The sequence below is a fragment of the Thalassophryne amazonica genome, chromosome 16, assembly GCF_902500255.1.
Source record: "Thalassophryne amazonica chromosome 16, fThaAma1.1, whole genome shotgun sequence".
Lineage (NCBI taxonomy): Eukaryota > Metazoa > Chordata > Actinopteri > Batrachoidiformes > Batrachoididae > Thalassophryne > Thalassophryne amazonica.
The window spans coordinates 23711291-23738949 of NC_047118.1; the positions used below are offsets into that span (position 1 = coordinate 23711291).

The following is a 27659-nucleotide window of genomic DNA, read 5'->3' on the forward strand; positions in this document are numbered from 1 at the left end:
ATGCTTTCCGCAGCTCAGTTACTCGATGAACTGATGGGTCGAGATAGAAACTTGGCTCCTAATGAGAAGCGTTCAAACGTGCGATGGGACGACGAGTCCGTAAGTTAGCTAACAGTTCGCTTAGCTACTGTGACAAGCTAATTCAGATAAGAGCTCATTTTTGAGGTCAGCTCTGTTAGATCAGGGTCGAAAGACAGGTCAGGGAGTAACTACCTGCTTAGATAACTTACAGCTAATGTTCATACTGCAATTTGACAGCCTTTTTGTGAGTCTCGAATAAACATGCTACACGATGTGGCCAAAGCTAGCACGTGTTAGCCGATGGTAATGGAACATAATGGAGCTGAATATTGTGCACATCCGGGGATTTCATTTAAACCTCAACGACAGCAGGGTTTATACCTCCTGTGTGTAAAGACGTCGTAAAATATACGTAATACAATGTTAGTGATTTAGATTTTAATATTTTTACATGTGCGAGTGCAGGATGAGGAAGTATAGGCCGAAAGGTTAAAGAGGAGATTTTTTGAATAGATCATAGTTTCGGTTCCCCGGTCAGACATGAACATAAGGTGCATAGTAGTCAACTCGACATTCTGCCAACTCGCCCACTCCCAAGTCTTTTTTTTTTTTTTTTTTTAAATCTCGTTCGTTATACTTATGTGCTATGTTTTTCCATGCAATCGCTCACGAAGGTAGATAATTTGGCATAAAGAAGTCATTAATGGTGAAAGAAATTCATGTCTGTAATCAAAAGTACTGTATGAGCTAGGATTGGAGGAGTTCGCTGGTTACTGTAGCTGATCGTGAAGTCGCACACTCACTTTGATTATTTGCCAAAAAGACGCATCATAAAATGATCAAAAGATCATTTTATTCATTCATTGACTGTCCTATGTTATGCATATCATGTTTGCACTCGTTTTTGTGCAAAAATTGCCAAAAGATACGAGTGAGTATTGGCAAAGATAAAAAGACGACTTGGGAGTGGGCGAGTTGGTTGAGTGGCGAGTTGACCTAGAAGTTAGAGCCTAACTAAAGTGTACTTAAATACGATTCTTGCTACCGACTTTGCATGAGATCATCCTGACAATCGGTATGTTTGTTTGAGAGTGTGAATATGGGGTATGATTGTGAAGTGCTACATAAATGCAGACTATTTAGAAGTACATAGCATGTTGTCTCTTGCTTGGTAGCGAATAAAGTCATCCCACTGCAAATTGCCTCATGTAAAGTCACCCCACTTTTTTCGATGAACTCACACTGCTCTAGCTATTCATGCTTATTTTCTTAAACAGTTAAGAGTGACTCGTTTAATGTTAGTGACCTGCCAATGGGCAGTTTGCCCTGCTTCTCCCATCAATGGACTTTTTACCTGACAATTACATTCCTCTACCTTAAAACATCGTCTCACTTACAAAACTTGAGTATATTATGCCACTGGTGTGTATGAATAATTTATTACATGAACATATAATTTAAATATTGTGTTACTAGTGTGGTGACACTTCGCCTGGGCTGGGGTGACTTAAACTGGGGATGAGTTCCCAGTGGGATGACTTCACTATGACCATCCCTACTTAGTTATATTTATATAGTGAACTTCTATTTGTACATAATATCTCTCATTGGTCAATATAGTCACTCACATGATCATGAGGTTGTGTACTTGTATATGTATTTGCTATTGATACGTAGATTCCTAAACTGTGTTAACCACAGCCACTAATCCTAACCATAGCCCATAACAATAACAAGGCTGCACTACGTATGAATAGAATTTGGGATACAGCTGTGTCCGAATAGTCACTTCTAACATATCACATTCTTTTACACTTACTGAATCCCAATCATTACAGCTAGCTCTACCTTTTTACCTTTAGCTGTTAATTACACAATAATTACATGAATGTGCTTGGCATAACTTTGCGGCAAGTACAGCAAATTTACAAATCACTAGTAACTGGGATTTGATTTGCAGACTGATTTGTCTGAAGGTGACCACTCTGCCACTGAGTTATGATATAGAGCAGAAGGTCTGCATGTAGCAGAGGAATAAATGCATTGAAAAAAAAAATCAATTTTCTTTTTTTTTTTTTTTGTTAATGGAATCTGTTGACAGATGCACAGACATCTGTAAGGAGTGAAGGAGTTAAATACACAAATGGGCAAAACTATGTTCACGGTCAAATAATAATAGTGGAATGGGGCTGTGCAAAAGCATGCAGATGTATAGTAAAATAAGCTTTTTTTGTGTCTTGAGGTGTTAGTCCTGATGGACCTCAGCCATCTGCCAGAGGGGAGGGTGACAAAACGTTTCTGTCCTGGGTAGGGATGGGTATTGCTAAGATTTTATCGATATCACTGCCTTTATCGATTCCGCTTATCGATACCTCTTGTGAATTTTCTGTGTACTAAAAGTAGGCTTTACAGGTTTTCTGTGTCAATCACATTTTAAATTGGTCACTGGATCCTTGATCTCTGGACATAAATAAAATCTGTAGTTTTTGTCCAAAGCATTTCCTTTCAGACATTTTGGCATGAACGTCTCTCCACATCTCTGCGCTCAGCCCAGCCAGCTGCTGCACGCCAGCAGCAGGACGTCTCATTTTGGGAGGAAAAAACGTTTTGATCAATTGCAGTTTGTTTGTATTACATTTGAAAAGAGGTGTCAATTGATTTAAATGACGTTTTGCTTTGAATTAATTAATTCCGACTGGACTCTATCGTTCTAATTTGACTCGGCAGAGAGCGGCACAGCATTTGGAGCTGTGTTAACAGAACAGAGGATGATTCTCATTTCTTTTTCGCAACAAGACAGGAGTCCCGTTAGTGACTTTAATCCACACAAAAGTGACTCATGATTGACATATTCAGGGATGAAAGTGTTGAAAAACAAAAAAAGCTGTAACCCAAAATTACCCCCCCCAACACCACCCGCATGAAAATGTTTGAATTCTAGAAGCTCTGAAATGCAATCTGTGGCTATTCCAGACAAACTGTAGTGAGTGCAGCTTCCATTTTGGTGAGATCAAAAAAACAACTTATTCAAATTCATCCCAGTAGTATTCAGCTCTTACTAGGATGCAGCAGTTTTCTAGCTTGGCAGATAGTTCTGGAGGAAATCACTGAAGAAATTAACAAATTGAAAATATGGTTTGACCGAAAAATTGTCATTAAACTTAAATAAAACAGGGATGAAGTGGAGGTGTAAGAGTCACTTGGTGTTCACAGGAAAGTTATTTATTTCTATATGTATTTATTTTCTTGTTGGTTGGTTTGATCTTTTCTGTTGTGTTTTGTTTTATCAGGTTCTTTTTTGTCTCTTTCTCTAAAATTGTAGCATTATTAAGAGTTATTATTATTGTTGTTGCTATTATTTATATATGAATAAAAAAATACAATTTGATTCTTTTAGGACAACGAACGCTGAGCCATTAATTATTATACAGAAACATGCACACAAACATGCTGAGATGTGAACAGCTTACTGCTAACTTTAACATTGAAAATGCCATAGACATGCTAATGCATTAGCATCGGTCCCGTTTTTAAGTTATAAAATACATCTATCAATTGTTTCAGAAGGCCATAACAGGCCGGTTTAACATAAAAGGGTAACTATTACTCACAGACATGTTCTTTAGGATTTTACCGGGGAAAAGTTAAGATAAAGTGAAATAAAACAATGAATCAATGAAGCATCAAATCGAAGCACTGCTTTGATCTGCGAATCACTGCTTCGATTGGTTCAAGGTTCAAAGCAAAGCCGCGCTGCAGAAAAGTTGATTACAGACCCGCTGCAGGGTCTGTAATCATTGCATAGAAATTATCATTTCCTGACAAACGCCCCCCAAAACAACAGGCACTCTGAAGGACCGATAAGAGAATCGTTAAGCAAAAAGGTTATTGATGTTGGTGGATCGAATAATTTCTTAACGATACCCGAAAGGAACTGGTTCTCGATACCCATCCTTAGTCCTGGGTGAGAGGGATCGGTCACTATCTACTTGCTCGCCTCAGGGCCCTGGAAGTGTACAGGTCATTTAGGGATGGCAGTTTGCAGTCAATCACCTTCTCTCCTGCATCTATGATATGCTGCAGTGTGCTCCTGTCCTTAGCAGTGGCAGCGGCATACATGATACGTGGCACATTAGCACAAACACAATGTAGCATATTGCAGAACTTTAAATGATTCAGTGCAAATTGTAAAATATAGCTAAGAATATAATGTGTACCATCTGGTTAGGTTGCATCACATTCTTCTTTGAGTTGATTTATTTGGCACCAACAATAATGATAAAATACATAACAATAAAGCCGCTTAATTAGATTGTGGCCCTTGAAAAACAAACAAAGCAATCATGCGGCAAAAAGACAATATAAAACATTCATAAATTTTCTACACTTGCCTGATTCAATCAAGAGTTCCTTATTATATTTGTAAATGTACTACTCATTGTAATGTTGAATGTTAGCTTCAAGGTCTGCTGCCAAGTGAGCTTGTAAAGCTAAACAAACTCTTATTTGTCTCTCTTAAGGTCTGCCGACACTATTTATGTGGTTTCTGCCCGGCTGAGCTCTTTATAAACACCCGCTCTGACTTGGGTAAGTCAAGTATTAACAGATTGATTGCTGTTCTTTTTTCAAAGCACCATATCTTGAAGTTGCAAACTTTAAATAAGACACACTACATTTCTAAACATCTGTCATATGTTGCTTCTTTTTTATCAGGGCCTTGTGAGAAAATCCACGATGAAAATCTTAGGAAACAGTAAGTTATAATTGTCTTAGGAAACATTTCCATCTGCCTTTCTTCACATTTTTCACCCAATAACCTTTCTTTCCATTTCTTTCCAGATATGAGAAGAGCTCTCGGTTTATGAAGGAGGGTTATGAGCGTGAATTCCTGCGCTATCTACAGTCTCTCTTGGCAGAGGTGGAGCGTCGGATTCGTAGAGGACATGCCCGGCTTGCACTCTCTCAGGCCCAGCAGAATGCAGGGGTTAGTTTTGTATGTCAAGATGTTTTGTGGTATTTTATCTAAATCTTAAACGAGCAGCTGGAGCATTTGAGGTAAATTATCAGAGTTTATTGAAATAACATAAATCTTGTCTCAAACTTGTATGTGAGGAAAAATATGTCCATTTCCCATATTTTACTAATTTGTGAGGTCTTGCGACTTGTACACTGAGGGGGGAATCACGATTCACGACTAGGAATTTTCAGTACAGTGGAAATGAGAAATATAATGTTAAACTGCCTTTTTTGTTTTAAAAAATGAGGTGAAAACTTCTTAACGTGGCTTAGCATTTCTCAACATTATTTAGCTCTTTAGCTGTACTCCTTAACACAGTTTGTGCCTTATAATGTGGCGATTAAATTAATTTTGCTGCTTCTTGCATGAAGCGATAAATGCAACTTATACTCTTGTGCAGTTTATATACAGCTTTTTTTTTTTCCTCTTAAAAGGGATTTTTGGACAGGTGCAACTTAAGCTCCAGAAAATGCGGTATACGTTAAATGTTGTTTTGCTTAAATTTAGTCTTTTTATAGTGTTCATGGGCTTGCTAGAAGACCTACAGCAGCTGGAATGCTTGTTTATCTAGAAGACATTTCACCAGTGATTGAAGTCATATTGGTCAGTGGTGAAACATCTTGAAGACTTTCAAAAGTGGTTCATAAACCATTGTGTTCATTTGTTGTTGCTGTACTGCATTTGGGGGTAAAATTTGCACAGACAGTCATGAGATTAGCTAGCATGCAAACCATGCGTGTTGCTTACCGTGTGTGTCTCTGTACAGGGGCCTGGCCCATCAGGAAAAAACGAAGAGAAGGCTCAAGTTCTGACAGAGAAGATTGAAGATCTAGTTGTACAGGTTTGTGAGAAATATGGTGAAAAGTCATTGGTGGATATTGTCTTCATACTACTAAAACTAGATAATATCTGCTACATACTACCAGTACAGTCTTATGAGTGTTGGAGGGTTTAGCATCTATGAAATTTTCTTGGACCGAATGATGAATTCTCACAGACAACTTGAAATTCAGTCTGTTGCTGTGTTTACCTCTGTGGTATAGATTGAGGAGCTGGGATCAGAGGGTCGTGTGGAAGAAGCTCAGGGAATGATGAAGCTGGTGGAGCAGCTGAAGGAGGAAAGGGAGCTTCTGAGCTCCACCCCATCGGTGAGTCCCCTACCTCAGCTTAGTTTAACCAGGGTGCCGATAACTGATGCTTACACATGCTAAAACTATGGAAAGAAGAGCGTTTCCTATGATCTGTCATTACTGCTTTGCACCTGAGAAGCGCTTCCCTCTGTGTTTTCTGCATACAATTTATTTTTAGCATGTGCAATCACCTGAGCACCAGTTCTGTGCACACCAGTTCATGATATCAGTTAATAAATGCAAGTATAATCACTTAGAAATTATATTTAGTCAGACATTGTCTTTAAATCAACAAAATATTTACTATATATAAAGGTATATAAACAAAAAGGTAAACATTTATGTGTACCTGATTGTGTTGCACTGGCGCTTGCACACAGGCTGTGCTGCACTAATGCACTTTGTATTCAAATGGACTGCATTTACATAGCGCTTTTCCATCTGCATTAGATGCTCAAAGTGGTTTACAATTATACCTCACACTCACCCATTCACACAAACACACTCACACACAGGGGCGTAGCACCAAATTCTGGGTCCTAGGTACTAGCCATATTGAAGACCCTCCCAGACCCCCCCAACTCAATATAGCTAGCTTTCAAGCTCACCTCTCTTTTCAAAAAATTTGGTTAGCAGCTGCTTTCCCTCCTTTTTTGAAATCCGGACATTGATTTTTTTTTTTTAGGAAAGACATATTTTATTTCAGCCTAAACACTAGTGCTGCAACTAACGATTATTTTAGTAATCAATTCATTGGTCGATTTATTTTTTAGATTGATCATTTTGGGTTTTTTTTTTACTTACATGTGAGTTTTGCCATTATTTCTTTAAGTGAGTTATTATTAAAAGGCCTTTATCACGCAACATCATCAACATCAACGTTTGAGCTTGTAACAAAGTTATGTTATATTCTCGTCAAAAACATACCTGGAGTAGTGTTTTGTTTTATTTTGCACATACATACATCACCGACACACCACAAAGAGATCTCCATCAGGTTTCACCCGATTATGAGCATTTTTAGATGCCTACAGCAACTATCTCAACCATTGACAACATATTACAGCAAGAGTCCACAAAAGACCTTTTTAAAGACCTGACTACAGTGTAATATGTGATCTTTAAAAACATTTTCATGAAAAACGACACAAATGTGCAGTTAACTGCATTTTATTTTTTCTTAGATGTGGTTTGACCGAAACAAATTGTCATTAAACTTAAATAAAGCAGGGGTGAAGTGGAGGTTTAAGAGTCACTATGTGTTCACAGGAAACAGTTATTTATTTCTATATTTATTTATTTATTTATTTCATTGTTAGTTGGATTTATCTTTTCTGTTGTGTTTAATCAGGTTCTTTTGTTTCTTTCTCTAAAATTGTATTGTAGCATTACTGGTTATTATTACTATTATTGTTGTTGCTATTATTACTAATATATATAAAAAGTTAAAATATTACAATTTGTAATACATTTGACTCTTAGCACACAAATGTGCTGACAGCTGCAACAGCTTAATGCTAACTTTAACATTGAAAACGCCATAGACATGCTAACGCATTAGCATTGGTCCCATTTTTAAGTTACAAAAAAAAAACCTATCAACTGTTTCAGAAGACCATAACAGGTCAGATTAACATAAAAAGGTAAATATTACTCACAGACATATGCTCTTTGGGTTTTAGTGGGGAAAAATTAAGATAAAGTGGAATAAAAAAATGAATGAAATCAACAAAATAGCAAATCAAAGCACTGCTTTTTATACATTCATTCTAATTTTATTCTTTTACAACATTAATTGTATGAACATTAATAACATGCAACACAAAAATGCATTTAATGCCAGTTTTTTTGTGGGCCCCCCCATGCTCTGGGCCCTGGGTACATACTACCGTTTACCCCCCCAGTCCAACGCCCCTGCTCACACAACGATGTTAGGCTGATGCCATGCAAGGTGCTCATTACACACAGGGATAGCAATTTGGGGATTAAGGACCTTGCCCAAGGGCCCTTAATGATTTTCCGGTCAGGCTGGGGTTTGATTTGAGGATCCTCTGGTCTCAAGCCCAATGCTTAACCACTAGACCATCACCTCCCCATATACGAGGTCTCTTAGATAATAAACCGACCCTTTTATTTATTTTTTTTAACTATATGGATTTGAATGACGTGCGATTACGCCAATCATGCTTGAACCCTCGTGCGCATGCGTGAGTTTTTTCACACGTGTCGGTGACGTCATTTCCCTGTAGGCAGGCCTTGAGTGAGGTGTGGTCCCGCCCTCTAGGCTGAATTCCTTTGTTTCACACGGTGCTCGAGACAGCGCGCGTTGCTTTATCAAAAATTTTTCTGGACCTGTGAGGAATATCCGAGTGGACACTATTCGAGAAATTAAGCTGGTTTTTGTGAAAAGTTTAACGGCTGATGAGAGATTATGGGGTGTTTCTGTCGGTGTAAGGACTTCCCACGGAGCGGGACGTCCTGCAGCGCTTCCAGGCGTCGTCGTCGGCCTGTTTCAAGCTGAAAACATCCTAATTTAAGGCTTAATTCACCCAGGACGTCGTGAGAGAACAGAGAAGATTCAGAAGAGGCTGGCATGAGGACTTTATGCGGACATTCCACTGTTTAAGGACATTTTTTAATGAAAGACGTGCGCGCAAATTCGCCGAGTCGTTTCCGTGACGACTCAGCAAATCTGTGTGCGCCACAACAGGAAAAACACCTCCGTGTTGAAAACCATTTGTAAAATTCAGGCGGCTTTTGATGGCTTTCAACAAGTGAGTAACTGAGAAACTGTTTAACAGCTTGGGCATGTTCCAACTTGCCCGTTAAGGTTTCCAACGGAGGTGTTTTTCCTGTCGCGACCCCCCGCGGTCGGGTCCGGCCCGACATGCGACTCTGATCGCATGTTCTTTCATTACAAAATGTCCATTAACAATGGAATGTCCGAATAAACTCCTCATGCCGACTTGTTCTGAAAGTTCTCTGTTCTCTGACGACTTACTGGGTCAACAGAGCCTGAAATGCGGAAGTTTTCAACATGAAACGGCGAGATGCTGCCGCCTCGAAGCGCAGATCGCCGTCAGGCGCCGTGGGCCATCCTTACGGCGACACTACCAGACCAAAATCTCTCATCAGCTGTTAAAATTTTTACCGAAAACCAGCTGAATTTATCGAATGGTGTCCACTCAGTTGTGCCTTACAATTTTGAAAAAATTTTGATCAAACAAAGCAGCAGTCTCTGAGCCATTCCTAAACAATGAAAAAAACGACGAGAGGGTGGGCCACTCCTCACTCAGACTGCCCACAGGCGAATGACGTAACCGACAGGCTTGAAAAAACTCTTGCATGCCCATGAGGGTTCAAGCATGTCTGATGTAATCACACGTGATTCAAATCCATATGGATTTTGAAAAAAATAATAAGGTCGGATATTTTTCTAATAGACCTCGTACTTGTCAGAATAAGTATAACAGGATTGCACATTGTGACCATGGCAAAGCTTTGTTGTACTACTGATTTGCTGACACTCTAAACTGCAGAAAACAAAACTCATTTCAGAAAACTCATTTCTGAAGTGATTTTTTTTTTTTTTTTTTTTTTGCGCTTCACTGAGGACGTACACGGTTGACCGACCCGTGTGTGTGTGTGTGTGTGTGTGTGTGTGTGTGTGTGTGTGTGTGTGTGTGTGTGTGTGTGTGTGTGCGTGCGGGGGAAAACGACATGATGATTTGATTGAGCTAGCTGATGCTCCTAATTTTTGTTAGCTATACACACAAAATCCACTCCGCTGTAAGCCGTCTGGATGCATGAAGAACTGTTCAGATGAAAAGCTGATGTGATTTTTGGCTGGACTGAGGAACTACACAGTCTTTTTTTTTTTCTTTTTTTTTTTATGGAAGTCCGAAGTCAGTGCACAGCATCATTGCACTACACGTTACAATTTGGACTTTAGCAGCAGTGGAACACCAAAATGCAAGTCCCTTTTCTGTTGTTTATAAATGAATAAAATCATAAATGACAAGATGTATTTTAGCCATTATATAAACCAAATAATGAATGTTTTTACATTCTTTTAATGGAATGAATATTTAATTCGGTGAAAGCTGGAACAAATCATTCAACTCGGCTTGCCTTGTTGAATGGTATGTTCCAGCTTTCACCTCATGAAATATTCATTCCATAGAACTCAAACGCATTCATTATTTGTGTAATATCGGTTTGCCTTCACCATAGCCTTCAATGAGCTTATGGAGCGTCAAGTAAGTCCCTTTGGCTGCTCCCTTGTTTTGCACTCGGGGTTGCCACATCAAATCCAAGGTGGAATCTGCATGTTGAATTGGCACAAGTTTTACGCAGTATGCCCTTCCTGATGCAACTCTGCATTACATTACATGGAGAAATGTGGCAGCGGTGGGATTTGAACTCAGAACCTTCTGAACTGAAACCAAGCGCATTAACCACTTGGCCACCACCCATTGGTTTGCCTTCCCCATAGCCTTCAATGATCTTATGGAGCGTCAAGATAAAAGCAAATTCAATTTTAGATTGTATAACACCAAATTACAGCAAAGCTGCCTCAAGGCCCTTCACACAAGTAAGGTCGAACCCGACCAACCCCTAGAGCAAGCACACAGGCGACCAGAGTCAAAGGGGTGACCCACTGCTTAGGCCATTCTACCAAAAATGTTTACAATACAGAATACAACACAGCAACAATTGATGAGAGTTCACGCAGGCGTCCAGTCCACCATCGTGGGGGTTGGCAGAGTTTTTGTTTAGCTTTGCAATTGTGGTTTAGCTTTGCAATTGTGGTCTATCTTGTAACTTTTGTTTTTTAGATTTTGAAATTAATATATATATATATATATATATATATATATATATATATATATATATATATAAAGTTAATCAATATCATGAGACTCAGTAAAAAAATATATTATAATGAGTTACTTGTCAAAAATAGAAATAACATCAAAAACACATGGAACATATTAAATGAAATAGTAAAAAAGAATAGAGTAACTAGAGATTATCCTTCATTTTTTCAGAGTAACAACTACATCACGATTGATAACGACGAGTCTATTGCTGAACACTTTAATGAATACTTCGTTAATGTGGGTAAAATTCTTGCCAGTAAAATTGACTCAACTAATAACTTCTGGGTAAATAATTCAACGTTTAACAAATCTGTTTCAATGTTCATTGGTGGTACTCATGAAAGGGAAATACTTGATCTGGTTCATGGTTCAAAAAGTAAGAAATCGACTGATTTTAATAATTTGGATATGGCTTTATTAAAAAAAGTTATTGATTGTATAGTAAAACCGTTCAATTATATTTGCAATATGTCACTAAGTACTGGTAAATTTCCTTCTCAAATGAAAATAGCCAAAGTAATTCCTCTGTTTAAAACTGGTGACAAACACACATTTTCTAATTATAGACCTATATCACTCCTGCCACAATTTTCCAAAATTTTTGAAAAAATATTTGCTAAAAGATTAAATGATTATTTACTGAAGCATAACATCATTTGTGAAGAATAATATGGATTCAGAAGGTCTCGAACTACATCACATGCTTTGATGGACTTGGAAGGTATAGCAACTGCAATTGACAATAAACAATACACAATAGGTGTTTTTTTTGATTTACAGAAAGCGTTTGACACAATTAACCATGGAACACTATTAATTAAACTGCAGAAATATGGAATCAGAGGTCTGGCATATGAATGGATAGCTAGTTATTTACGAGGCAGATTTCAGTATGTTCAATTCAATAATACAAATTCTGAACTCAGGGATGTCACATGTGGGGTGTCGCAGGGCTCAGTGCTGGGTCCTTTGTTGTTTATAATCTATATAAATGATATAAGTTGGGTGTCGAGTTCACTGAGATGTGTCCTTTTTGCGGATGATACAACTGTGTTCTGTAGCGGTGAAAATCTTGAACAGCTTCTGGACATAGTGGAGAAAGAACTGGAAAAATTTAAGGTTTGGTTTGACGCTAAGAAGTTGTCGCTCAACCTTGGGAAAACTAAATGTATTATATTTGGAAATAAACAGGCACCCAAATGTAAAAATTTAACTATAAACAATAAGGAAATTGAGTTAGTAACAGAGAATACATTTTTAGGTGTTATAATTGATAATAAACTTAGCTGGAAACCACATATAAATTATGTGAAATCAAAATTGTCAAAAACTATAGCCATTCTGTATAAAGCCAAAGACCTACTGCCGCAAGAAGGGTTACTTACTTTATATCATTCTCTGATGGTACCATATATGACATATTGTGTTGAGTCATGGGGAAACACTTACAAATCAAATACCAATCCAATATTCCTTTTGCAAAAACGAGCCATACGAATCATCTGCAATAAACAATATCGTGAACCAACTCATTCTTTATTTGTGTCTTTAAATTTATTAAAATTCATAGATTTGGTCGATTACATTACGATTCGACGTCAGCCTGTTTCAAGCTGAAAACCTCCACATTTCAGGCTCTATTGATCCAGGACGTCGTGAGATAACAGAGAAGTTTCAGAAGAAGTCGGTTTCAGCATTTTATCTGGATATTCCACTGTTAGAGATTTTTTTAATGAAAGACGTGCAGACGGATTGCAGCGTCGGCTCGCAGCCGCTGTGACGCTCCGTCACAGGAAAAACACCTCCGTTGGAAGCCTTAAGGACAAGTTGGAACATGTCCAGCTGATAAACAATTTCTCATATACTCACTCCACTGAAAGCCATCAAAAGCCGCCTGGATTTTACAAATGGTTATCAACACGGAGGTGTTTTTCCTGTGCCGCCGCACCGCGCCGGCTGCGTCCCGACGCGCGGACCCGTCTGCACATCTTTCATTAAAAAAATCTCCTTTAACAGTGGAATATCCGGATAAAATGCTGAAACCGACTTCTTCTGAAACTTCTCTGTTCTCTCACGACGTCCTGGACCAATAGAGCCTGAAATGTGGAGGTTTTCAGCTTGAAACAGGCTGACGACAGCGCCTGAGAGCGCTGCGCGACGTCTCGCACCGTGGGAAGTCCTTAAAGCGACAGTATCACCTCAAAATCTCTCATCAGCTGTTAAAATTTTCACCGAAACCCAGCTTAATTTATTTTTCGAACCGTGTCCACTTCGATGTGCCTCACAGGTTTAGAAAAAATTTTGATCAAACGAAGCTCTAGTCTCTCAGCAACTTCTCAAAGGAATTCCGACGAGGGGCTGGATGACTCCTCCCACAAGGAGTGCTCACAGGCGAATGACGTCACCGACAGGCGTGGAAAAACTCACGCATGCGCACGAGGGTTCAAGCATGTCTGACGTAAAAACATATGAATGAAATCCATATAGTTTTTGAAAAAAATAAAAAGGACCTATACTTTATTAACAGCCCTCGTATGTTATATTTTAACTTTGTACAAATGACAGAATTGACATTAATGGAGTTATTCTATTAGTATTTTCAAAAAACCATAAGTTAGTATGACTTTATTTTTCAAGACCTCCGCCTGACCGTAGTGTTGAAATTGATAGGGAGCTGGCCTTATGGTTGCTCTCGGTGTGCCTCTGTGGTGGGAGCGCTGTTGTAAACAAGAGCTTCCAGCAGGGGCAGAATGTTGAAAGAAAAATGATTATGATTAGTAAAGAGTTGATTTTGTGGGTGCTCTCAGGATTTGTCTGTGCTGCTTCCTGCAGGGGGCAGCATGGTCAAACATTCTTGGTTATTCTTTAGGTCTTTTACCGCTTTTGATGCTTTCAAAAGCGATCCTGTTAAAAATCAATTTCAGCTCTTTAGTAACTGCAAATGTCCCATAGACAACACCAGAATTTATCGGTTATCGATTATCTGTAACTTCCGATACATTTTTGGGTGGTTTATCTTTATCAAGTTATCTTATTATCTGTTATCAAGTTAATTTTTTGGTTATCTGTGCCCACCACTGTATGTGTGTGTATGTGTATGTATATGCGTATATGTGTGTGTGTATGTGTATGTATATGCGTATGTATGTGTGTGTATGTGTATGTATATGCGTATGTATGTGTATGTATATGCGTATGTATGTGTATGTATGCGTATGTATGTGTGTATGTATGTGTATGTATATGCGTATGTATGTGTGTATGTATGTGTATGTATATGCGTATGTATGTGTGTATGTATGTGTATGTATATGCGTATGTATGTGTGTATGTATATGCGTATGTATATGCGTATGTATGTGTGTATGTATGCGTATGTATATGCGTATGTATGCGTGTATGTATGCGTGTATGTATGCGTATGTATATGCGTATGTATGCGTGTATGTATGCGTGTATATATGCATATATATGCGTGTATGGCTTGCCTCTACTGGTGCTTGGCTCTCACTGCGGTATTGTATCACTTCCTGTTCCGGAGCACAGCGGTGTTTTGCTGTATCTGTTAGTTGTTTAATCTACGTAGTTAGATTGATCTAGATAACTAGATAACGATTTGTTTCTAAGTGTAATCTTCACGTGCCTTAACTAAAGCACTCCCTCTGCTGAATCACCTCTAAATTATTTACACATTATTCACTTTGTGTATTTTTAGGAATCCGCTAGCTTAGCGCAGCTACTAGCTCTTAGCCGATTTAGCATGGCGGCTTCTCCTGTCTCTCCCCCACTTTTCTGCTCTGGGTGTGAAATGTTTAGTTATTCCTCGGCCTCCTTTAGCAGTAATGGTACTTGTAATAAGTGTAGCTTATTCGTAGCTTTGGAGGCCATGCTGGGCGAATTGGAGACTCGGCTCCGCACCGTGGAAAATTCTACAGCTAGCCAGGCCCCTGTAGTCAGTGCGGACCAAGGTAGCTTAGCCGCCGTTAGGTCCTAAAGAGAAGCCCCGTGTACACGCCAACCCGTTCACATCTCTGTTTTTCCCCACTTGGCGACACACCCGCCGAGGAACAAACTCTGGTTATTGGCGACTCTGTTTTGAGAAATGTGAAGTTAGCGACACCAGCAACCATAGTCAATTGTCTTCCGGGGACCAGAGCAGGCGACATTGAAGGAAATTTGAAACTGCTGGCTAAGGCTAAGCGTAAATTTGGTAAGATTGTAATTCACGTCGGCAGTAATGACACCCGGTTACGCCAATCGGAGGTCACTAAAATTAACGTTGAATCGGTGTGTAACTTTGCAAAAACAATGTCGGACTCTGTAGTTTTCTCTGGGCCCCTCCCCAATCGGACTGGGAGTGACATGTTTAGCCGCATGTTCTCCTTGAATTGCTGTCTGTCTGAGTGGTGTCCAAAAAATGAGGTGGGCTTCATAGATAATTGGCAAAGCTTCTGGGGAAAACCTGGTCTTGTTAGGAGAGACGGCATCCATCCCACTTTGGATGGAGCAGCTCTCATTTCTAGAAATCTGGCCAATTTTATTAAACCCTCCAAACCGTGACTATCTAGGGTTGGGACCAGGAAGCAGAGTTGTAGTCTTACACACCTCTCTGCAGCTTCTCTCCCCCTGCCATCCCCTCATTACCCCATCCCCGTAGAGATGGTGCCTGCTCCCAGACCACCAATAACCAGCAAAAATCTATTTAAGCATAAAAATTCAAAAAGAAAAAATAATATAGCACCTTCAACTGCACCACAGACTACAACAGTTAAATGTGGTCTATTAAACATTAGGTCTCTCTCTTCTAAGTCCCTGTTAGTAAATGATATAATAATTGATCAACATATTGATTTATTCTGCCTTACAGAAACCTGGTTACAGCAGGATGAATATGTTAGTTTAAATGAGTCAACACCCCCGAGTCACACTAACTGCCAGAACGCTCGTAGCATGGGCCGAGGCGGAGGATTAGCAGCAATCTTCCATTCCAGCTTATTAATTAATCCAAAACCCAGACAGAGCTTTAATTAATTTGAAAGCTTGACTCTTAGTCTTGTCCATCCAAATTGGAAGTCCCAAAAAACAGTTTTATTTGTTATTATCTATCGTCCACCTGGTCGTTACTGTGAGTTTCTGTGTAAATTTTCAGACCTTTTGTCTGACTTAGTGCTTAGCTCAGATAAGATAATTATATGCTGAGAATGACAGCCTCAACACTGCATTTAATCTATTATTAGACTCAATTGGCTTTGCTCAAAATGTAAATGAGTCCACCCACCACTTTGATCATATCTTAGATCTTGTTCTGACTTATGGTATGGAAATTGAAGACTTAATAGTATTCCCTGAAAACTCCCTTCTGTCTGATCATTTCTTAATAACATTTACATTTCTCTGATGGACTACCCAGCAGTGGGGAATAAGTTTCATTACACTAGAAGTCTTTCAGAAAGCGCTGTAACTAGGTTTAAGGATATGATTCCTTCTTTATGTTCTCTAATGCCACATACCAACACAGTGCAGACTAGCTACCTAAACTCTGTAAGTGAGATAGAGTATCTCGTCAATAGTTTTACATCCTCATTGAAGACAACTTTGGATGCTGTAGCTCCTCTGAAAAAGAGAGCTTTAAATCAGAAGTGCCTGACTCCGTGGTATAACTCACAAACTCACAGCTTAAAGCAGATAACCCGTAAGTTGGAGAGGAAATGGCGTCTCACTAATTTAGAAGATCTTCACTTAGCCTGGAAAAAGAGTCTATTGCTCTATAAAAAAGCCCTCCGTAAAGCTAGGACATCTTACTACTTATCACTAATTGAAGAAAATAAGAACAACCCCAGGTTTCTTTTCAGCACTGTAGCCAGGCTGACAAAGAGTCAGAGCTCTATTGAGCCGAGTATTCCTTTAACTTTAACTAGTAATGACTTCATGACTTTCTTTGCTAATAAAATTTTAACTATTAGAGAAAAAATTACTCATAACCATCCCAAAGACGTATCGTTATCTTTGGCTGCTTTCAGTTATGCCGGTATTTGGTTAGACGCTTTCTCTCCGATTGTTCTGAGTTATTTTCATTAGTTACTTCCTCCAAACCATCAACATGTCTATTAGACCCCATTCCTACCAGGCTGCTAAAGGAAGCCCTACCATTAATTAATGCTTTGATCTTAAATATGATCAATCTATCTTTATTAGTTGGCTATGTACCACAAGCTTTTAAGGTGGCAGTAATTAAACCATTACTTAAAAAGCTATCACTTGACCCAGCTATCTTAGCTAATTATAGGCCAATCTCCAACCTTCCTTTTCTCTCAAAAATTCTTGAAAGGGCAGTTGTAAAACAGCTAACTGATCATCTGCAGAGGAATGGCCTATTTGAAGAGTTTGTCAGGTTTTAGAATTCATCATAGTACAGAAACAGCATTAGTGAAGGTTACAAATGATCTTCTTATGGCCTCAGACAGTGGACTCATCTCTGTGCTTGTTCTGTTAGACCTCAGTGCTGCTTTTGATCCTGTTGACCATAAAATTTTATTACAGAGATTAGAGCATGCCATAGGTATTAAAGGCACTGCGCTGCGGTGGTTTGAATCATATTTATCTAATAGATTACAATTTGTTCATGTAAATGGGGAGTCTTCTTCACAGACTAAGGTTAATTATGGAGTTCCACAAGGTTCTGTGCTAGGACCAATTTTATTCACTTTATACATGTTTCCCTTAGGCAGTATTATTAGACGGCATTGCTTAAATTTTCATTGTTACGCAGATGATACCCAGCTTTATCTATCCATGAAGCCAGAGGACTCACACCAATTAGCTAAACTGCAGGATTGTCTTACAGACATAAAGACATGGATGACCTCTAATTTCCTGCTTTTAAACTCAGATAAAACTGAAGTTATTGTACTTGGCCCCACAAATCTTAGAAACATGGTGTCTAATCAGATCCTTACTCTGGATGGCATTACCCTGACCTCTAGTAATACTGTGAGAAATCTTTGAGTCATTTTTGATCAGGATATGTCATTCAATGTGCATATTAAACAAATATGTAGGACTGTTTTTTTGCATTTGCTCAATATCTCTAAAATTAGAAAGGTCTTGTCTCAGAGTGATGCTGAAAAACTAATTCATGCATTTATTTCCTCTAGGCTGGACTATTGTAATTCATTATTATCAGGTTGTCCTAAAAGTTCCCTGAAAAGCCTTCAGTTAATTCAAAATGCTGCAGCTAGAGTACTGACAGGGACTAGAAGGAGAGAGCATATCTCACCCATATTGGCCTCTCTTCATTGGCTTCCTGTTAATTCTAGAATAGAATTTAAAATAATTCTTCTTATAAGGTTTTGAATAATCAGGTCCCATCTTATCTTAGGGACCTCATAGTACCACATACACATATACATACACACACACATACATATATATATATATATACACACACACACACATATATATACATACGTGTGTGTGTGTGTGTGTGTGTGTGTGTGTGTGTGTGTGTGTGTGTCTAAACCATACAACATAGCTGGTCTCACTACTGTTTTGTAAACTTTCCCCTTCACTCTTGCTGATATTCTTCGGTCACAAATCACTCCTGCCACCTTTCTTCACCCACTCCACCCTGCCTGCCCTCTCTACCACACTCTCCATTACTTTGAACAGTTGACCCCAGATATTTAAACTCATCTACTTTCACCACTTCTACTCCTTGTAACTGCACTATTCCACTGGGCTTCCTCTCATTCACACACATGTACTCAGTCTTGCTTCTACTGACTTTCATTCCCCTTCTCTCCAAAGCATATCTTCACTTCTCCAGACTAGACTCAACTTGCTCTCTACTCTCACTACAGATCACAATGTCATCTGCAAACATCATAGTCCATGGGGACTCCTGTCTGATCTCATCTGTCAACCTGTCCATCACCACTGCAAACAAGAAAGGACTCAGAGCTGATCCTTGGTGTAATCCCACCTCCGCCTTGAATGAGTCTGTCATTCCGACTGCGCATCTCACCGCTGTCACCCTATTTTTGTACATGTCCTGCACTACCCTAACATACTTCTCTGCCACTCCAGACTTCCTCATACAATGCCACAACTCTTCTCTTGGCACCCTATCATAAGCTTTTTCTAAATCCACAAACACACAATGTAACTCTTTCTGTCCTTCTCTGTACTTTTCCAACAGTATTCTCAGAGCAAACATTGCATCTGTAGTGCTCTTTCTCGGCATGAAACCATATTGCTGCTCACAGATCTTCACCTGTTTTCTAAGCCTATCTTCTACTACTCTTTCCCATAACTTCATGCTGTGGCTGATCAGCTTTATGCCTCTGTAGTTACTGCAGCTCTGCACATCACCCTTGTTCTTGAAAATAGGAACCAGCACACTTCGTCTCCACTCCTCAGGCATCCTCTCACTTTCCAAGATTTTATTAAACAATCTGGTTAGAAACTCTACTGCCATCTCTCCTAGACATTTCCATGCCTCCATTGGAATGTCATCTGGACCAACTGCCTTTCCACTCTTCATCCTCTTCATAGCAGCAAGAGTTCATTAACTCTTCAAAATATTCCCTCCACCTTCTCAGCACACACTCCTCACTTGTCAGCACATTACCATGTGCATCTTTTACCACCCTAACCTGCTGCACATCCTTTCCAGCTCTGTCCCTTTGTCTGGCCAATCGGTACAAGTCCTTTTCTCCTTCCTTACTATTCAACTTCTTGTACAGCTCACAATATGCCTTTTCCTTTGCTTTTGCCACTTCTCGCCTTACGCCGCATCTCCTTGTACTCCTGTCTGTTTTCTTCATCTCTCCGACTATCCCAAAACTTTTTCGCCAACCTCTTTCTCCTTATGCTTTCCTGGACCTCTTCATTCCACCACCAAGTCTCCTTGTCTTCCTTCCACTGTCCAGATGTCATACCCAGTACTGCCCTAGCTGTCTCCCTCACCACATCTGCAGTACTTTTCCAGTTGTCCAAAATTGCTTCCTCTCCAACTAGTGTGAAATTTAGCGAGCAGGTGAGAGAAGCACAACAGTCTTCCTCCTTCAGCTTCCACCATCTGATCCTTTGTTGAGCTCTCACTCTCTTCTTCTTCTTTACCTCTAAAGTCATCCTACAAACAACCATCCTATGCTGTCTAGTGACACTCTCTCCTGCTACCACCTTACAGTCTGTGATTTCTTTTAGCTTGCATCTCCTATAAAGAATGTAGTCCACCTGTGTGCACCTTCCTCCACTCTTATATGTTACCCTGTGCTCCTCCCTTTTCTTAAAGTAGGTATTCACCACAGCCATTTCCATCCTTTTTGCAAAATCAACTACCATCTGTCCTTCCCCATTCCTATCCTTGATACCATATCTACCCATTACTTCCTCATCACCTCTGTTCCCTTCACCAACATGCCCATTGAAGTCTGCTCCTATCACCACTCTTTCATGCTTGGGCACACTCTCCACTACCTCATCTAACACACTCCAGAAATCTTCTTTCTCCTTCATCTCACAACCTACCTGTGGGGCATATGCACTGATGATATTCATCATCACCCCTTCAATTTCCAACTTCACACTCATCACCCTGTCAGACACTTGCTTAACCTCCAACACACTTTTAACATACTTTTACTTTAAAATGACCCCAACACCATTTCTCTTGCTGTCCTCACCATGGTACAACAACTTGTACCCACCGCCGATGCTCCTGCTCTTACTTCCCTTCCACTTGGTCTCTTGCACACACAATATGTCTACCTTTCTCCTCTCCATCATATCAGCCAGCTCTCTCCCTTTACCAGTCATACTACCAACATTCAAAGTCCCCACTCTCATTTCCACCCTTCTAGTTTTCTTCTTCTCCCGCTGTTCGTGGCAACGTTTTCCTCCTCTTCTTCGTCGTCTTCGCCCAGCAGTAGCCCAATTTCCACTGGCACCCTGTTGGGCAATAGCACCGGTGGCAGACGTTGTTAACCCGGGCTGCGACCGATCCGGTATGGGAATTCGATTCTGAGTCTGCATAGTTGGGTTGGCTTGTTTTACGCCGGATGCCCTTCCTGACGCAGCCCTCCTCATTTATCCGGGCTTGGGACCGGCACTCAGAATGTACTGGCTGCACACCCCATGTGGCTGTGTATGTGGAAAAAGTTTTAGATCTTTGAGTTCATCTCATACAAAATGGGAGCAAAACCAAAAGTGTTGCGTTTATATTTTTGTTGAGTGTGTGTGTGTGTGTGTGTGTATGCTGGTATGGCAGAGTGGGAAGTCTTAATTTTGCGACCTTGTTCCACAGATGTCGAGTTCTAGTTTTACTCTTGCTTAATTGAATTATTTCCTTACTATATGGCATATTTCTTCCTAGACTATTGAAAGCTTTGCAGCCCAGGAGAAACAGATGGAAGTGTGTGAGGTGTGTGGGGCTTTCCTCATTGTGGGTGATGCACAGTCCCGTGTAGATGACCACTTGATGGGGAAGCAGCACATGGGCTACGCCAAGATCAAATCTACTGTAGAGGAACTCAAGGTAACAGGATTGCTTGAAACAAGCACTGCATAGGTCAATGTGCAGCATAGATTTATTTGCCATTGTGATTCATGTCACAGCAGCTTACACAATGGTCTTCCAAGAAGTTCATAATTGAGACAAAAATTTTAAGTATTGAGGAAAGTACTTGATCTGTGTGTTTAATTCAACCCTCAGGAAAAACTTCATCGCCGTCCAGAGGACCCCCCAGGTGAAAACCCAGTGGTTAGGAGGGACAGAGAAGAGCGTGAGAGGGAAGAAAGAGAGAAAAGGCGCAAAGAGGAGGAAGAAAAGGAGAAGGAACGGGAGAAAGAACGAGAGAAGGAGAGGGAGCGTGAGAGAGAAAGGGATAGGGAGCGTGAGAGAGAGAGGGATAGGAGAGCACGGAGAAGCCACTCTAACAGCCGACACTCCAGTCGAACATCGGACAGGAAAAGGAGCCGGTCCCGTGAACGCCGGAGGTCCAGGAGCCGGGATAAGGACAGGGAGAGGGAACGCAAACGGAGCAGGTGTGGACAACACTGAAATATAAACACAGTAAATGACAATAAAATAGACCACTTTTTTAATCCTCTGCTGGGCGAAGGCCCGAAGGGGATTATGTCATTACGATGTCTGTCCGTCCATCCAAAAATGGTATAAGTGTCCTGAATTAATCTCCTCCCACTTTTTGGAGGAATTTTGGGAATCTTGGTACAAGTCCTTGTTAGAGGTTGGTAATATGCATATTATAATATTGTTGGAGTTGGGCCCATTTTACCGGCCCTTGATTAACAGATCTACACTCCCTGCCTGCTTTATGAAATCAACTCCCCCCGCTTTTTTAGGAGGAATTTTGGTAAACTTTGTACAAATCACTGTTGTAGGTTAATAATATGCATATTGTAATATTGTACAAGATTGACACAATATGGTCGTTGATTGGCAACCCTAGACACTGCCAATTTCGTGAGTTGGTGCCTGTATGCTGAAATCAACTCCTCACATATTTAGGATAAATTTTGTGAAAAAGTCATTGATATGTTGTTTATACACATATACTATCATTTGCTATATTTATTCTGTGGTTCATTTGCAAAAATGGATTCTCTTTATTTATGAAAGAAATTCTTCACTAAAATTAGCCAATTTTACAGTTGTTGCTCGAAGTGCAAATAGCTGATGTGTGTTGACAAAACAAATGTTATCAGATACCTTGAAATGCTAGAATGTAGCAAGCACTTGTACCAAAGCAGCATTTACCAGTGGGGGATATTTTGCTCTCAGAGCACTCTTGTTCCAGATCGCACTATAGGAAAAGTTCTCATACAGCAAAATGAACAATGCTGAAAATTTTTCTGCATGTTATCAGTTATTTTTTTTCTTCCCTTTTAAACCAATCCAGTGTTTTTTGGTGCTTTTATGTTGTATGGTTAATTTGCCTAATGGTGGACTCTGCGACAGCACTCACAATTTGCATATGCTTCGAGTTCGTATCCTGCTGACATTCTTAACAGCTACCTTCGAGCCAGTGTGGCAGGACCCAGTTTTCTAGGCTAAATGTTAGGGTTAATTTTTCTCTCTTGCCCTATTTTCATCAGTAAACAAACAGGCACAAGAGAACTGTAAAGAAAGGGAAAAAAAACTGATAGTGAATAATTAGTGGATTTTAGTATCGCCATCAAACCCAGTAATATTCGATCTTTGGAAATGTTCTGGCTCTGCTGCTAAAGCTACATCCATCCAAGATTGAAGGATTTTTATTTTTGGCAAGTCCCAACCTTTTTGTTAAAGGCAGTGAAAAATGTAGGATTTGTGTGATTCTACTATGAAAATTGCAGAGTAACAAATCATGCCTTCCACTTCTCTTGTCTGTAGGAGCCGGGATAGGGAGAGGAGACGTAGTCGTGAGCGTTCTGACAAAAAACGCCGCTCCCGCAGTCGCGAGAAGAGGAGATCCCGCAGCTCAGAGCGCAAATCCCACCGTCACCGCAGCCGCGACAGGGATAGAGACAGGGACAGAGATAAAGAAAGAGAGAGGGACAAAGAGCGGTCGTCAAAAGACAAAGGTGAGTCATTAGGATATATTTATTTTTGTACTCCATACAAGCCTCAACTTATAAATTTTTGGCTAGGGGTTAGCTGCCTGCTAAAGCCCCTTTCACACTGGGCCTACTTCAAGTTGCTTCATGCGGCGTCATGACAACACAGGAATGTCTGCCTCAGATGCACGCAGCAGGGGGGCAGAGAGGAGGTGAGAATGCAGAGGAGGACCTGGAGGCAGTTTGGCTACAGCCAGACTGTGTACTCTGATTTCTTTTCTAGTTTATATTTGTTCTTCTGCTGAGCTGCAGGTCTGCACTCTGATTTCTGTTATAGTTTATCTTTCTTCTTTTGACAGCGAGCTGCGCGTGTGAATGAACCATCTGTGTGTAAATGTGGAGATGTCTGGAGTTATACTTGATGTGGACATGTCCTGTCTCTGGCAGTCAGTCTGTGAGCAGGACTTAATGTCATTTTTGTCCTTTATTTAACACAGTGATGAGAGAGTTTGAGGGGAGCGTGAGGAACTGCCTGCAGCCAGCCAGTTTTTTTTTTTTTCTTTCTTTTAATTGTTCACATGTGCGCGCACGAACGAATCGTCCGAGAGTGGACTTTTGGTCATGACCCAACCCTCATGACCATAGGTGAGAGTAGGAACGAAGATTGACCAGTAGATCAAGAGCTTCGCCTTTTGGGTCAGTTCCCTTTTTGTCACAACAGTACGGTAGAGTGAATGTAATACCGCCCCTGCTGTGTCGATTCTCCAGCCATCTCACGCTCCATCGTTCCCTCACTCATGAACAAGACCCCGAGGTACTTGAACTCCTTCACTTGGGGCAAAGCTGTATTCCCTACCCGGAGTAGGCAATCAATCAGTTTCCTGCTGAGAACCATGGCCTCAGATTTAGAGGTGCTGATCCTCATCCCAGCCGCTTCACGCTTGGCGTCCTGGAGGGTGCCTGGGAGTATCCCTTTTGCAAAATCAACTACCATCTGCCCTTCCACGTTCCTGTCCTTGATACCATATCTACCCATTGCTTCATCATCACCTCTGCTCCCTTCACCAACATGCCCATTGAAGTCTGCTCCTATCACCACTCTTTCATACTTTGGCACAGTCTCCACCACCTCATCTAACTCACTCCAGAAATCATCTTTCTCCTTCATCTCGCAACCTACCTGTAGGGCATACGCACTGATGATATTCATCATCACTCTTTCAATTACCAACTTCACACTTGTTACCCTGTCAGACACTTGCTTACCGTCCAACACACTCTTAACATGCTCTTCCTTTAAAATGACCCCAACGCCATTTCTCTTCCTATCCACACCATGATACAACTTACAACCCACCGCAACAGCTGTGCCACAAAGGGCGTCTGCTGAAAACTTTTGCCACATCAAAGTACTCTTCTGTGTCAGTTTCGATGTAGCCACCCTGAGCAAAATGGGAGCAACTAAAAGAAATAATGAAAATTATACAGCAATTTTATAGTGTTACTGTAATTTTCTGACTGAATTTGACATCAATTTTATAGTGTTACTGTAATTTTCTGACTGAATTTGACATGTTATCTTTTCCTAGACCGTAAGGTGACAGAGGAGAGGAGCAGCAGCTCCAAGAAAGAAAAGCACTCTGACGGTGATGCAGATACTGCCAAAGCCCCTTCAGAAGTGGAACCAATGGAGACAGAGCCTGGTGACTCTGCCTCCTCCCCACTCTTTAACGGCCAGCAAGAGCTCCTCCATTCTGAAGGTGACACTCAGTCCAATTAAAACTGATCTGATAGGACCTCAGATCAGACTCAGGTAAGTGTGTCCTCCTACCCAGTACCCCTTGCCTCTCAACTAAACTCACCCTTTCCCATGCCCTCACCTCTCATCTTCCCTTCCCACCCCCTCACCCTACCTCTCCTACCCTGTTTACGTTCAGTTCGATGCCTATGATTTTGTCTTATGTACTATATGCATATATTTTTATCCTGTTTTCAAATAGTGCATCATAAGTATGCACTGAAGATGAAGGACTAGGCCCGATGAATGAGAAGAAGGTAGAAAACATTCACACAAAGCCAAGAGGGAAAGGCCAGTGTAGCCCTGAACAAACGTGCCGGAGGTACCCCTCGTTTTGTATCGGTTTTGATACTTGTAGATGTATATTTGTCTGTGGACAAAATGGCAGAAAAAATACAGTAATTAGTCCAGTTTTTCCTGCCTGTGTTTACTTGTTTTTTTTTCCCCCTTATTTTTATTTATTTAAATTAATTTACTTGGCTATAGGAGTATGTAGTAACTGAAATTTTACAATCCATATTTGGAGAAATGCACTGTGTCTACATGTGTGTGTATAATGGGGATTTCCCCCCCATCACTCCTATTATTTAAGAAAGCAAAAAGACATGGTGTACATACTTGTAGTTGTTATGATCCAAGGTATTTGTGGAACCAAGCCAACAATTTTCCTTAATTCTAGCACAAATGCCATGGTTTTGTTGTCCAGCTTACTGTGCTTGATAATGCCATGCAGTGTGTGTTTGGGGGCTGTTATAGTACGGGGGGATCTAACATAACTCACTAACTGGCCGGTAGAGTTTATGGAATGAATTGCAGCTGACTTCCATACCTCACACAGCGTTGGTGTTGTGAGCGAGACCACATGAGAAAAGGGCAAATTAAAAATCATGGATACTCTGACTCTCAAACTGTGCAGGTACTCACCCCAGGTACTCCTTTCTCTACCCACATCCATTTATGAATGCTGTTGCCTGTGTCAAAACAAACAAGGAAACCCTAAATAATAATCGAGTACTTCTCTAAGAACACATACTTTAAAACTCTTTGATTGCATATGTTTTTGTTTCTTTGCTTTTCTCTGTTGACCTTCAGATGTTTTTGATAAAAAAAAAAACATTTGACCAATTCTTCAGAGATTAATTAAAAACTGAGGTGATCGGCCTGTTTGATATACCCTTGCTAAAGTTCAGGTTCTGTCTGCTGTGTACTTTTCGGTTTTGCATAATGTATCCTCTCTTATTTCTTTGTTTGATTGAATAATGTTTCTCTCAGTCTTAAATTGGTCATTTATTGAGTTCACGAAAACATAGTGACGGCACTGTGACAGTGGCAAAGGGAATATCAATCTGGTTCAGTTTTTTTTATTTGTCCTGAAGATTTAAGGCTAGGTGGCCATATCATATGAATTTGTTAGACTGATTCCAAGTGCATTTTTTTCTTGAAGCATAATGCTTTAAAAAAAAAAATCTGTATTTTTTCTGTTTCCCATGTTGTATTTGTACATGGATGCTATTTATGCCTTTTTAGAAATTCTGTTGGAAAAACATAACATTTATTTCAATGTAGATGTTGTTGTATTCCTAGCATTTTCTGCTGCAAACAATTATCCAGGGGTCTTGTCTAACATTGCATTGTGTTAAAATTTTTGTTCAACAGGGGGAGCTGGTACAGCTGGTGGAAGAAGAATTGGAAGAGTACACCCATCATTACCCAGAACCTGACACTTCGCTGCTTAAAAACAAGGTGAACCACAAAAGTAGTGGCTAATTTAATCAAGTGAACCGTGTATATGGAAAGAAAGTAGATGAGTTACAGCTTGACGAGGTGTATGTGGTTCATGTAATCTCTCTCGCCTCCCGGTCTAGATGTCTGCCAGGCATCACATTATACACCAAACATACAGGAAGTTCATATAGGTTTTTGTTATTCTTGAGAAATTTTAGATGTACTCCTTGTTTTTCTTTGTTTTGTCATTTAGTGAAAAAAGACCAGTTCTTGTGGTTTGTTTGCATTTTTCAGGTTCTGCTATACTTCTGACATTTACTTGAAAAGTCAGTTGAAAAAGCGTATGTACAGTGTTAGTCCCATGACGGGGTGTGTCCTCTCCTCCACTTTAGAGCTTGCATTTATTGCTCTTACTGTAAATTACACTCACTAAATTTTGATCAAGGTCTTGAAGACTCGAGATTTGTTTCATTTGCGCTCCTTTTAATGTTCGTAATTGTCTTGATGAATAAAAAGTTTAAAAAAAA

General features: G+C 40.2%; 1 protein-coding gene across 2 annotated transcripts; it reads left to right on the forward strand.

The window, feature by feature from the left end:
* luc7l3 (LUC7-like 3 pre-mRNA splicing factor) lies at positions 1 to 27659 on the forward strand. Of its 2 annotated transcripts, XM_034189743.1 has the most exons (11): positions 1 to 99; positions 4542 to 4608; positions 4735 to 4774; positions 4861 to 5005; positions 5805 to 5879; positions 6082 to 6186; positions 21427 to 21588; positions 21766 to 22097; positions 23446 to 23636; positions 25199 to 25422; positions 27064 to 27659. In XM_034189743.1, the coding sequence occupies exons 1-10, from the start codon at positions 1 to 3 to the stop codon at positions 25387 to 25389; spliced, it is 1407 nt and encodes a 468-aa protein (XP_034045634.1). In that variant the 3' UTR covers positions 25390 to 25422; positions 27064 to 27659. The 2 variants fall into 2 exon arrangements, with proteins under 2 accessions (XP_034045634.1, XP_034045633.1); XM_034189742.1 differs by having other exon boundaries at positions 25199 to 27659.

Bases quoted from the DNA above. Each gene is read 5' to 3' on its own strand.
- luc7l3 (XM_034189742.1), top strand. From the start codon at position 1: ATGCTTTCCGCAGCTCAGTTACTCGATGAACTGATGGGTCGAGATAGA. The intron at 100-4,541 runs GTAAGTTAGCTA...GTCTCTCTTAAG, and splicing joins TGCGATGGGACGACGAGTCC to GTCTGCCGACACTATTTATG. The intron at 6,187-21,426 runs GTGAGTCCCCTA...ATTTCTTCCTAG, and splicing joins TTCTGAGCTCCACCCCATCG to ACTATTGAAAGCTTTGCAGC.